The sequence below is a fragment of the Pleurodeles waltl genome, chromosome 10 (genome assembly GCF_031143425.1).
Source record: "Pleurodeles waltl isolate 20211129_DDA chromosome 10, aPleWal1.hap1.20221129, whole genome shotgun sequence".
Classification (NCBI taxonomy): Eukaryota; Metazoa; Chordata; class Amphibia; order Caudata; family Salamandridae; genus Pleurodeles; species Pleurodeles waltl.
The window spans coordinates 973,129,060-973,143,470 of NC_090449.1; the positions used below are offsets into that span (position 1 = coordinate 973,129,060).

At 41.8% G+C, this 14,411-nt stretch overlaps 1 protein-coding gene across 2 annotated transcripts in view; it reads right to left on the minus strand.

Annotated features, from left to right (window-relative positions):
• LOC138262083 (anterior gradient protein 3) overlaps positions 1 to 14,411 on the minus strand; it is a 67,806-nt gene that overhangs the window by 15,763 nt on the left and 37,632 nt on the right. For both annotated transcript variants that reach the window (XM_069211814.1, XM_069211813.1), the window contains exon 5: positions 10,113 to 10,189. In XM_069211814.1, the coding sequence (XP_069067915.1) occupies positions 10,113 to 10,189 (77 nt within the window). The remainder of the gene's footprint in view (positions 1 to 10,112; positions 10,190 to 14,411) is intronic.

Genomic DNA, 14,411 nt, shown 5'->3' on the forward strand with positions numbered 1-14,411 from the left:
ACCCCTTCTTGCTAATTAGTAAACAAGATCGCATTTGTCTTTGATTGTGTAAAATTTAACAATGGGAGTATCACAGGATGAACTTCTCTTTGCAACTGTGGATCAGCAATACTGTGACCCCCAATTTACAACTTTTTGATCACCATTCGGGTCAGATCAGTGCTGTGTTCAATCCCTACTATACAATGTGCTGAAATTTTATTTTTGTTTATTATGTGTTATTATTTTCCTTAAAGAAGTAAAACGCTCTTTCTGGCAGGTACGCCTTTTCTGAATAATGATTATTTTTCTTTGTCCTTTCTTGCGTAACAATACATTTATTACAATTAACACAAATTGTTCCTGTGTCCTCTGAAGGATGCTTAATTTGTCTGCGTATTAGTTGGACAAAAGTACTGTGTATTGAATTATCCTCTTGTCAACACCTTTATGTTGTTGAAACCCAGGGGGGTGGCTGCACAATGAGATAATGAGACGGACATGCCCCCTGTTAGGAAGACAAAGTAATTATTAGCGGTTTTTAAAATAAAGGTGGGAAAGAGTAGTAGATAGGATTAACAGATGACCTTACAAAGAATTGATAGGAACCTTCCAAGATAGCATGTTTAAGGTTATTAGTGCTAAAGTTACAGGTATGCCTTTGAAGCTGTGACAAATGGTTTCTGACAATGGAGGAGGGGCCGTTTGGCCTCAGAACCACTTAAGTTTTCTTTTGTAGAGATGTTCCCACATCTCTATGGGACTGACCCTGCGCAGGAATTCATTGCTCCATATACTGACACAGGGGTCCTGCCATTTTGAAAGATTCCAGAGAAGGGTTTTCTGAGATGGTTTGCAGTACAGCAAATAGGACCTGTTGTCTGAAAAGGAGGGCAGGGTGGCCTGTGGGAATTCTCTTGGGATTCAAGCTAACTTATCAGCAATCACTGCCTAGTGATCACTATGAGACTAGCTCCCCAATCACCACTCCTCAGAGCACAACATGATTTAGTAAAGAACAGAATAGAAGGTTCCTGCTGTCTGTCTGCCTGTGGGGAAGGCTGAGACCTTGCAACCCACTTGGACCTAAGGGGGGTATCATTTTCTGGCTTGTTTCACTCAGAGCTTTCTGCCATAAAGAAAAGGGCATCAGTGGGAAGGTATATAGCTTTGCGCAGCCCACAACAGCTAAGGTGCTCATCCGAGCAGCATTTCGAGCTCCAAAAATGTGTGAATCGGATGATAAAACATCAGAACAGGAAAAGGCGTTAAAATGATTCCAGCAACCAAAACACTTTGGAGGCTGTTACTTAAGACTGATATTAAATTGCCTGTTTTCTAAAGACATATTCAATCTGCTGCCACTGAGCCCTGAGGAATGTTTGATGGAAAAGAAAACAAGAAGCAAAAGGACTCTTGTGCCTTTTGGTACCGGTAATTTCCAAACTTTAGTCAGACACAGGGACGCAAAATATCATCAATGAAGAAGAGTGACACTACAAACAGTGAATGTTTATTTCATGGGTTCAACCAACCTGTGGATGTCTTTTCTAACAAAGTGGTAGGTGAAAGGGCTGACCCGCTGTCCTACTGTGAGACCCAATTTTTTTAGTTAGTGGGATTTAGATAATAGGATTACTATGTGCCTGGGAATAACATTTCCAGCAATTATCCTCATACTTAAATCCCACTCTTATGAGTAAAACCCATGGAAAATGGGGAATAACCTGGTAAACCTATTTTTCCCCAGATTAAATTATGGATGGAATTTACTGTTCTGTGTTCATTAACGCACATTTAGGGACATATTTATAAGCCCATGCACCACCTTGTGCCAAAATAGCATTATTTTCTTTATGCTAATGTGACGTTAAAGTGCCAAAAACGCCACACCATATTTACAAAGTGGTGCAATGCACAAATTGCGCCAATTTGTAAACCCTTACACCAGGGCGGTGTTCTGGAGGTAGAGGGCCCAGAAACATGACATGATGCACCGCTTTTCATGAATATGGCCCTTACTGTCTGATTTGATCCATTGGTAAATGAGAACATTGAAGCCACTGAAGAGAGGGCCATAGGGGGCCGGTGGTAAGGGTGTGAGTGAGCAGAGAGGTTCTACAGGGAGGAGGGTCCCAAACCTAAACCTTCAAAAATGTTACTGACCGGTTATTTTCTGACCAGTACAATCAGACATCTTGATCGCACCTAGGAAATATGGGTGCAGGAACACTGGGCCATCTGTCATTGGGTGGAGCAATTACAATCTCAGGGATGCTGCTCTGCCTGATTCATATTAGCATTCCAATTTACTGTGGGCTGCTCCATAATATGAATGACACCTTCTGCAAGCAATAGCTGACGGACACTGAGCCAATGCCCTTATTGAATAATAATAATAATAATAATAATAATAATAATAATAATAATAACAATGCCACTAATAATAATGATGATATTATTATTATTACTATTATTTATTTTCATTTGTTACTAAAGTTTGCCAGATAGTCAAAAACTCTTTCTAGTCCACACCTAAAAATGATAATCTGAAAAATGTATTATAAAATCAGTGAGCTGAGGTAATGAATGATCCTGTCTTCAAATGGCTCATTGTTAACATCATGGGTAAAAACTACACAACCCATGATCTGTTTCTAACTCTGCTTGAGGAATTCTCGAAAATTACAAACGCTACCAAAATATACACAAATTACAGAGTTCCGTGCTTGTATTTATCTCCAACAATGGGAAAATCCCCAAGTGTATTTTTAATAACATATTTTTTAGTTTTTACGTCGATAATCAAAGTCCAAAACAGTATCATGCACTGTGGAGTGACATTCCCATTAGGACACAGTTTACAGAGGCATCTTGGCATACATATCAATCTGGGGGTCATGTGAATGAATGGTAAAAGAAAACATGAAGAAGTTGGCAACGGATACCAAAAATATCGGGCATCACAATTCATGAATTGGGGCATTATACCAAAGTATTCCCACCAAGGGCCCTAAATCTTCTGGTGTTTGCCAGGGCGCATCCACATCTGTTACATCAGTGCTTCCGACAGGGAACAGTTGATGCCGCTAACCCATTCTTGTGAATGTGGTGCTTAGGGCACACCCAATTATCCAGCTAAGTGGCATTTAGGAAACCCAGGCGTACTAGCATTTTAACCTTGTTAGCAAGATATACTTGTTAATATATCTGCATTGATGCCTAATACCATGGGAAGCCCCTACAATTTTAATAGGATAAGTGCCATATCTCCAAATAATTCTGAATGGCTACACGTGGCCACACCATCTAGAAGAAGTCACTTATGGCATCTGTACAGTTTGGGCAATTTAGTGAAAGCCCGATGTGCATCCACCACAGCGGCATGGACGTCATTTTGGGGTCGCCAGGGGACGCAGCTGCAATCCAGGGCTTGCCCTTTCCGACCCCTGAACTGCCTTTGCCATCCTAGCCTCAGAGGTGGCAAATTCAGTGCCAGGAACATAATGGCAGCTCGTCCTTATGCACGTCAGTTGGGCCTCCACATTCTTTGTGTTCTGTCAATTTTTGATTACTCTAATAGTGAATAATAATGTATTTTTCGCTATTAGCGTAATAAAAGTGGAGTACCATTATCTGGAATTTGCCGTTCCATGGAAGGGGAGGTAAGTACAAAATGCTTTTGAATGTATGTTGTGTGCGTGCTTGCGGGTGAGAGTGTGTTTATGTGAGAGAGAGTGTATGTAAGTGTGAGTTTGTGTGTATGTGTAAGTAAGCGTGTGAGTAAATGGAGGTCAAGGGCAGCGTGATGTCACTTTTGCTACCCCTGCCATTTCAGTGAATTGACGTCCATGCACAGCGGTCAGGGGATGTAATAAGCTCAAGTAATTATCATTATTATCATTATTATTACATTCCAATAAATGAAAGAAATAAGAAATTCAATAACTAATCAAACAGTATCAAGCAGAGCCTCGCTGAGATAAATACAACCCTCTGTACCATTTTCACTTCAGACCAGTCCTCGCCTGTCAAGAGCTCAACGTCTAGTTCCCATTTTTCCTTAAGTGGGGCAAAACCATCTGGGTCATTTATTTTCTGTGTTTCTCAACACTTAAAACACACCTTTGGCCTCAAGCATCCTAATAGTCAGTTTAGCTTTCAGTGGACAACATTCAGGGACTGCATATGGTGATCCAAGAGCATGTCACAGCTGTAGGTACTTATACAACTGTGATTGTGAAGGCCATACTCAGCCATCAACTTGGGGAAGGATTTGTTATGGTCAATCTCCAAGAGATACCAATCCAGTCCCATCCTGGAATGGTGGGATTGAGGCAGCCTGGGGCAGCTAGCTTCCCTTCCACAGACTGCTCAGCAATGATATTCTCTGGAATGCTTGGTGCATCACAAAATGACCACTTTCGTAGCAGCAGGAAAGTCAGCTGGCATTTTACACAATATAGCAGTTTTATTATCGGAGAGTTGGCTAAAAGGTCCTATCCTAATTCAAAAGCTGGGTCCCCTCTATCTCCAAACAGCCATTCATTGTGATGAGGTGTGCCACCCAGTTATATGAATGGAGGTCAGCCATTCGTAGTACAACCTTATACACAGATTGGCAGGATTTGTCCAGACCAACCTGTGGGACTCCATCTTGCACAGATAGGAGCATGTATCCTTTGTCTGGAAGTGTTAGGTTCTAAAGCCTTCCATAGAAAGGCATTTTAGACCTGGGGTGTTCGAGTGTACCACTGATGAAACGTCTAGAGGTATACCATTGATTGGCATTAAGATCTTTGACAGTGAAAGAGGTAGTACATGTTTGACTAACTTCACAACTTCAAACTCTTTTGTAGCTCCGTTTTTACTTAGTCTTTAAGAGATCTGACATGTCGTTTTGTTGTATTTCTTATTGAGTTAATTTAAAATGGTTTCTGATTGAGTTTCCAGTTGTTCACAATGTTCTAAAGTAGAAAACGAAGGTGATTCTCTCATAGTTTTCCTACATCTCTTGGAGACTGAATCGTAGGTTTATATTATTTGGTTTTCTTGTTGTGCAGGTAAAACATCAAGAATCATCATTATAATGACTAGGGAAGGCATGGACATCATGAGCAGATGGAACAGGGAAAGATGTTTTAAAGCTTTCGCTTCGAGCTTAACTTCTCTTAGTGTCATGAAACCAAATTATCTCATTCCTCTTCTTGAGGCTTGCTAACTGATTTAAAATGAGGAAATAACGTTGAAAATAATACCAGTAAATGACTTTGTCCATCAATAGGGATTAGATCTTCAATAATAATAAGATTTGTCTCTGAGAATAATATGTCAAGCTGCCAAATATTCAGATGACTTATGTGCGACATTTTCATGGTTTCAGTGTTTGTATAATTGGGAATCCATTACTAAACTTGTGACACTTTGAGTAACCCTTTATTGCTAGTAAAACCAAGTACTGAAGTCAGAAAAGTCAGTAATAATTAATGAGAAGTTCTCTGTGGGCAGACAGTGGGCAGATTCTCTCCTGGCTTTATCAACCTGTCTCAAGCTCATTGGGCACTAGACAGGGCTGGGCTTCACAATAATTACTCTATTTTGACTATGTAAGCTAACACATGGTGGTGGCCCATCACATAGTATGATGGGGAGGTGGCACTGCTTCTATAGCCACATGATTACATCAATCCAGGCCTAGGACTGTGATGAAGTCCAGGGTAACTTTTTTTCATCCATGTTGTTTGAGTTGGCCCTTTCTGCAGGGTCATCACAAAATGTTTTGCCTTCACCCTCCTGTTTTCTGAATGTGCTTTTAGGTCCCTGCTCACTTTACCACTGCTAACTAGTTCTAAAGTGCCTGTGCTCTCATCTCCAAACATGGTAGAATTGCCCTATACCCGTTTGGCACATTAAATTTACTTGTAAGCCCCTACTATAGTTGTACCACAGATACCTATGGCTTGTAACCTAAATGCTACTATTGGGCCTGCAGCACTGATTATGCCACCCACTTAAGTTGTCATTTGAATCAGTCTCAGGCCTGCAATTGCAGCCTGTGTGTGCACTTTTCAACTTAATTTCATCCTAGCAAAATAAACCTTTTGCCAGGCCCAAACTCTCCTTTTTAGTACATTTATGTCACCCCTCTGTTAGGCCCTAAACAGTCCAGAGGACAGGGTGCAATGTATTTAAAAAGTTGGATATGAACTTTAAGGTTTTTCATTTCATGGTAGTGAAAAACTCCTTATTCCTTTTTACTACTGCAAGGCCTACCTCTCCCAAAGGGTAGCCTTGGGTTACCTTATTACATTTAATAAGTGATACATTTCAATTGGGACCAGGTAAACAGGTCAAGTTTGGATTTTAAATCACAATTCTGAAGCTACCACTTTTCGAAAATTGGCATTTTCCTGCCCCAACCATTTGGTGTCTGGTACCTGCAACCTGGGTCAGATGACAAGGAGTAGTTGGCAGTTGGTCTTCATGCATTACTGCCAGAAAATGAGGAAATATGTGTTAGACATGTAGGCCACTCTCAGTTAATGAGGGGGTGGATTTGTCTCCTACCACACTTGCACATCACAAAGGCCCTCCCTGAACACTCTTACAAAGTAATTTGACACTAGCCTGTTGTGATTCCACACAATCTGGTCCCAGGAAAGAGATTTAGGAAATTGAAAGCAGCTGTGGAGGTGAACCTGTAGAAGTTTCTCCTACTCCAATGTGGGTACCAGGTACAAATATTGGACCTCAGACCTCAACTTTTCAGTACACTTCTGGACCTGTGAAAGACTGTCAGGAAGAAGGACTGCTGTGCTGCTGATAGGAACGCCACTCTGCTGGACTGCTGCCCTGAATGACTGCTGCCCTTCTGTGTCAACCTGCTGCCCCAGTGTCCCACTTGCCTCAGTTTGAAGGACTTGACCTGAAATCTGTACCCAGGACCACCAGAGTGACTCTAAAAGCTAGTCTCTTATAACCAGCACCTGTACTCTGGAAAGGTGAGTCCTTCCTTTCCATGTTGTGCCACCCCAATCCTGGGCCCTTGAAGCTGGCTTGACGGTGCCCTGCCAGACGATCTGTGTGACCCAGTAGAACCAACACATTTTGTCTGTTGCATGGCGCAACCCGAAGCAGAACTGACACATTGCCTCTGCTGCGTGGACTTTCTTGGTTCAAGGATATTGCATCGCCCTCACAGCCTGCAGCCTAATTGGAACCACTGCTATGCAGTGCATCACCAATGCAGGCCTTTGCATCGCAATCCCCTCATCAGTGGCTTCCTCGACAAGGACACAGGGCCTCATAACACTGCATCACAGTACCGGAATTGGCACAGTGCAAACTCTAACCACGACCTTGCATCTTCTCGGCTGCAGAACACATCCTTGACATGGGACCTTGCAGCACTCTGAAAGCAGGATTTAAGGTACTCTTGTTCTGTGCTCCTTTGCAGTCAGCCTAAACTTGAGATTTTGTCCTACTCCAGCAAAACCAGATAAACACAGTTGGCTCTTTGTGCTTTTTAGCACTGTATTTTCTGAAGTCTTTAAACTTGCATATCTCCAATTCTACTGATTGAGTGTTTGTTATTTTGGTCTTATTTTTTAAATTAAAATGTGCTCACTTTTTCTAATTTAGCATGGGATTTTGCTTGTGTGGTGTTTTCACTTTATTAATGTTTGAAGTGCTGCATAAATACTTTACACATTGCCTCTAAGCTTAGCCTGATTGCTCTGTGCAAGGGTTGAGCACAGGTGAATTTGGGGTTTGCTTGTGAATTACCCTGACAAGGATTATGGTTGCTGTTTGAGTAGGATATCACTGGCCTCAAACAGTAATACAGTTTCTTACACATGAGCTTTCTTGTTGCCTCTGGGCACCTGTCCGCTGAGATTGCAGTAGTTGTAACCTGCATGTGGTGACTTGCCTAGTACCTTTATTTGTGAATTCCGAAGCCGAGAGGAGTTAGTAATGTGTGATATTATATTTCAGTTAGATGGTACGGGGAGAGGCACTGAGAGATTTGACTAACCAGTGATGTGTGGCACATAGCAGCATTGTTTGCCTGACTAAGGACCTGATTTATGGTTTGGTGGATGGGTTCCTCTCTGGATTAAACCCTGCCTTTTGTAATTGTAATTTTTTACTGTAAAGTTACTACTAGTAGCTTTTAAGTGTACGGGGGGATATTCCTATGGTAAAGTATAAACAAAAGTAAACATCTTAAATTTAAAAAAAATGGTTAAAATATTCTATGATGAATGTTTTTTATTAATAACATATATGTATTTTAAATGTAGACCAAAAAAAATCTACAGCACTAATAATTCAATTTTGTATAAAATATTTAATTAATTTAAATATATTTAAATACATTAACATATTTTTTTTAAAGATTTATTAAAAAGCAATTCTCACCTTAAGTAAAATGTTTATCTTCATTTATTATGTATGACAAAGTATAGTTCTGTATACAATATTTTCAATTCATTTATTTACTTTTAAATACTCGAAATTAGATTTCAAAAAGGATTTAAATAGTATAAAATAGAATAATATTTAATTTTGTGTTATATATGCATTAACATTAGATGAAATTTACACATAGTTTTAAAATGCCAAAACCAATTATTATTGTTTTTACATGATTTCCTATAGGATTTTATTTTAAGTCCACGTCTCCATTATTTTCTATGGGCCAATGATGCCGTACATGTGGTTGGCCATGTGTGATGTTGGACTTGCTCCAGCTATGATCATGAGTACATTTACAACTGTTTTGGGTTCTTTTTGGCAATAGTAACTATAAAAGAGCAGATTGTGAATAGCAATGGGCTTACTCTTTTGTGGGTTGGCCCGTGTACATCCCTAAACCCCTTCTTCACCCCCTATTTGCCTCTCCTTATCCCTTCTAAGCCCTTCCTACTCAACAGTATTTCCCATTTTCTAGCCACTCTACCGTCCGTCCCACATTTGGAGTTTAGGTGGAGATCTTTGCACATAAAAGACAGAAGAGCTGGAGGTACAGACCTCTGCGTGTAGGTCTGTGAGTAGCATTTTTGAGTATGTGAGTACTAATGTTGTAACTCAACCAAAGGTAGTAGCCATACTATTAAATGCAGTTTGTGAATAGGCCGGCTAGTATCCTTAATTGCGTGGGTATTGTAGCTGGCAAACATAGACATTGGTTTCAGTCATGCAGTGAGGCGGAGTGAAGTGCTACTTGAAGAAAATTAAAATGGTTTGGCACCTTTGTGTTCTAACTTTGAACTCTTAATTGTCCTTTCATGAGACACAGTACAAAATTAATATGCTCCCCCTTGTAGGCCCCCGACATAAGACCTGGAGTGTGCATACATGCCTTCATTATGGGCGAGTCAAAATTGTGTCATGTTTATGCAGTGCATCTCTGCTGCTAGTCGTGGTGCCTAGAGTCCAATGGTCTCTACTTAAGAGTAGCTATGAGCTCCAATTAAATCATATGGTGTGTCTTATCATCAAAGTTCAATCTTTGTTTACTTTATAGAAATCCAAGACACGAATACCTAGACTCAAAAGTTTGCTCTTGGCTGTCCCTGCCACAGAGACATGGGAGTAGCCCGTTTGTCTCGTATAATGTGAGGATTATGTGCAAACTCCATCAGACATCAAAACTGCTCATTTATTGCACACATTTTATTAGCAATCTATTCGTGCTACGTAGGGTGTGTGGTTGTGCTCTGAACTAGTCTATTTCAACATTTTAGTCTTTATAAAGATCCCGTATACATGTGAATTATCCTGACAGAGCTAAATTCAGTGAATGAGTTCAACTCAAATGATGAGTGTTGTGGGCTTGTCAGAGGATTGGGGGGTGTGAAGCAATTGTATTAGTGTACAATACATATCCAGTTTCAGTTGTATCATGTGTCAAGTATGAATGGGAGAGCTTTATCTTGGCTCTTAAAATTCTGATTACTGAGAACACATTTATTTTATAATCTATTAAATCTTACACCCTTGCACGTTTTAAATTGCAACCAATCCAGATTGTTTCAGGTGAAATTCTGACCTAATAGTGCATGAAGGCATACTCTGAAACATAAAATATTTATGCAAATGGATGACGTACTCCTTGACCGCACACTTACCATGAGGTTTAGCATAATAAACTCCTTTTGAGCCAATTCTTGTGCTTCTTCGCTTGCTGCAAAAGCCTTTTTCAGTGCTGGAAAATAGCAAATAATTTAACTAATAAACAGAGCATCCATCTTGATTCTGACACAGATATTTCAATTGTTACAAGCAACTGGAAAATAATTTTCCGAAAAAGTCATCCGATTTATTGCCAAATTCTTAATACACTAATACTACTGGCGCTTCCAAGTCCCTGGTCTACAACTAATCAGGATGAGTCTAGCAGAGGATGATGTCCACAACTGTATATCGCTTTGCAACCCTGGGTCAATTTCACAAAAATATACATATACCTATGTTTTGCACTGTTTCATTTGTAGTTTTGCTTATGTAGTACTTTCTACCCTTGAAAAGAAGCTTACTGATAGTCCTTAATACAGACTTTGGTGGAATTTCTTAGTAACATGTACTCCAAAGTAGTATGCATTATGAGAAATCATAATAAAAAAAGCATTTGAGTTAAATTTTTTACTGGAAAAAATATTTTGCCCAAAGGGTTACCCCCTCCACTATGCCCCCTAAAATATGGGTGATAACCTTTCTTTCCCATCTTGGAAAGGCACATATGGCCTGATTTAGATTGCAGCAGACGGGCTACTCTTGTCACTTGCAGAAGGAGTCGTGGGTGAGGAGGGCTACACAGTGGTCATTGCAAGGATCCAGGCCTCCCCTAAGGTCTATCCCTCAGGGAGTGCACATCGTAAAGGACCCATGTTGGTTCTCTAATTCGTACTTCCGGTAATGTGCTTAATATACTGAAAACTGAGCTCAGTGTATTTAGCCAACTTTCAATAGCTATCTCAGTGTTTTAAAATTAAGCGTGCAAAATATTTATCCATGTTTTCTAATTAAAGAACCTCTGTTTTTCCTAGTGTGCGAATTATATCATCCTGGTGTCCATCCCACAGATCAAGCTTTAGAAATGAAAGCACAGGTTTGCTGCCACACAGAGCCTGGTGGGACTCTAAGTCCCAGGCTCCTCTTTGCCTCTGCCTGCTCCTCCCCACCTGGGGCTACTTGCTGCTGATCGCGGGCGCTATAAAGCGCACCGCGCAACACTCCTCTTGGTTGCTGCCACACAGAGCCTGGTGGGACTCCAAGTCCCAGGCTCCTCTTTGCCTCTGCCTGCTCCTCTCCACCTGGGGCTACTTGCTGCTGATCGCGGGTGCTATAAAGCGCACAGCGCAACACTCCTCTTGGTTGCTGCCACACAGAGCCTGGTGGGACTCCAAGTCCCAGGCTCCTCTTTGCCTCTGCCTGCTCCTCCCCACCTGGGGCTACTTGCTGCTGTTCGCGGGCGATATAAAGCGCACCGCGCAACACCGCTGCGCGGGACGCGCCCGGGAGAAGCCCGGGCCAAGGGCGAGCCCGTCCGCGCCCGTCAGAGACCGAAGGAGGCCGGGCTGGGCCCCCCCACTGGGCCCTAAGGTACGCTACTATATAGTGCTGGGAAGCAACTTTAAAACTCCGTTTTGCCCTGCTTCTGTAACTTTAATCCTCAATGGGGAGCGCAAGGCGAAAGGTAGCCCTGCACTGGGCTCTGCAAAATCTAAGATACTTAAAACCAATAAAGTCACGTTACCACATACTAACTGTGTTGCCAAGGAAATAGATGACTTGATTGAAGAAGTTGAACAGATTTTAAACAATAAGGAGAGGATCAGGCGAAAGTAGTCGAAATCTGGTACTCTCATCCCGTTCTTGACTCCAAGTTCGCATATTGCCCCCAGACCACAAACTGTTACGTCACTTCATCAGGCATCAGCCCTCCAAGGCCCTAATAATATTGGTAGTTCTTCTTCCCCATCTGCATTTCATCTCGATCCTGAAGTACCAAACGACAATATTACACATTTCTCAATTCCTTGTTCTAACCGTTTTTCCTCTCTGGCCCCCCAAGTTCTGGAAAATCCTATATCAACCTCTACGACCTTGCCATATACGGAGAGTGTTCCTTCACTAAATGACTTGCCAGCATTAGTGGTTAGTCTTAAGAGCGAAATAGGCGAGCTGAAATCCTTACTGTTTGAAATTACTACTCTTCTCAAAGGTAAAATTCTTCTCCCTGTTGGTGAGCCCAAACCAAACTCTACAACATCCAACCACTCACATGTAAAAATTGTTTCTTCAACTGAGTCCCTGCCACCGCCATCAAGCACAGCAGCCTTTATGGAAGGGCAACACTCTTACAGCCAGAATATGTCCTCTTTTGAACGTAACACTCCTCCTTCCTTAATGTCCCTCTCAAATGGGACACTACTAAAGCTTCCCGTCAAAACTTTGACCCAACGAAGAATAATTATATATATATGTGTAATGTTCCACCTCTGCCCCCAAATACACGAGAAGACAAAGCCTCACTAGCCAATAAGGCCACGCACTGGCTGAGACACGTTAGAGGCTGTGGCTCAGTCATCCACGACGACATTTTATCTGCCGAACGAGCGAATGTCCTTCCAGGTTGTCGAGACTTCATAAAACTCAATTTCAAAAACTCCCATCTGGTAAAAGGTCTTCTAGATATGGAAGCACGCAATATAAATAGGAAGCCATCTGCTATTTCTCTCAGTGCCAATCGACCCACCGATGGTTATATAAAGCCGAACCTCCTCCCTAGAACAGCCAGCTGGGTCTCGAGCCGTTCTATAGACCATCGAGATTTCAGGCCATTAGGCCATCAGGCCCCAAAAGGTGTACCATCTGACCCTGTCCGAAACACCAGCTCCGGCACTACTTCTAGTGGCCAATTAGCACCTGATTTCGATCTCCAGGGGGCCATCTCCGACATCGATTGACTATACTCTACTAATTCCTGCGTCCCCATTCCTAGCCTAGACCGACGGGCTACAGGTTCTTCACCCTATCCACTTAGCCCAGGTGTTGCTTCCCCTCTGGGTTCACGACTCGTTAATATCAATCAATTTACAAGTCCGCGTATGCAGAAGTTTATTGACAGCAACCTTCCAGACGACACTCTCGTGAAACCAAGCTGCTCTATTGCCCAGACACCAGCAAAACTTTTGTCCTGGAATGTGGCTGGCATCAATGGCAAACTTGCAGACATTGAGTGGGGGGTATTTGTTGAAAATTTTAATGTATATATGTTCCAGGAAACATGGGCCAAAAACTGCACATATAGACAGGGGTTTAGTTCCTTTTTTAAACCAGCTATGCCGTCTTTAGCAGGTAGGGCAGTAGGGGGCTTATGTACTTGGTAAAATCGACAGAGGTGGGAGGAATAAAGGAGATATATGTGGACTCCCATGACATTTTGGCTATTGCTATCCAACCAATCTCAGGCTCCCCCGTTCTCTGTATAAATATTTATAGCAGGCCGGGACCCTCCAATAATTGCTCTACTATCATTGAGCTTTTAAATACTCCTATTTCAGACTTTCGTCTTAAATATCACATTATAATAGCAGGGGATTTTAATGTTCAGCTTGAAATCAATTTAGATCTTATAGAGGTCATGCAACCTGAAGATAGTGTTTGGAACATTCCTCCCTATTCCACTCAGCAAAACTCATACAAACCTTGCGCTAGGGCAATGCAGGTAATAGATCTTATGATATCACATGGTCTCCGTCTTGGCAATGGCCGTTTCCCAGCTGACACCCCCACAAGACCAACCTTTTTCAGGGGTTCCTATTGTAGTAAACAAGATTACATTTTTTTTATTTAAGAGTTTGGCACTACATACTAGATGTGGAAGTGGGCAATCCATACACTAGCGATCATGCCCCTCTACAGATTACGTACAAGAGACCTCTTCTAGCAGGAGCTGTATTTCCTTCTGTTTTACCTGCTGTTATGGAGTTGTCTAGCAATAGGCGCACAGTAAGATGGGACTCCTTTGAGAAATCGAACAAGCTCCGAGAAAAACTGTGTGATCTAATTTCTTCCCACCAGTTATTTGACCATAGTCTTACTTTTTCTCCAATTGAAGTTACGTCCCTTCATTTGGACCTTTTTACTACCCTGAAAGAGCTGTTTTCTAGACGCCCAAGGCCGCTGACTAACTCCTGCCCCCAACCCTGCTCCACATGGTTCAACAAGAGGTGTAGAGAGGCTAAAAATACCCTGGTTAGCGTCTTAAGGACAAAGGACAGACTAGGTATCATCAATGCTAGACGTAATTATGCTTTTATATGCAATAAGAGCAAACATGAGCATGAAGAGGAGCTCTGGAGTGACCGACTTGAGGCAGCTAGAGCTCATGACTCCAAACGATTTTGGATTTTGGTATCTCG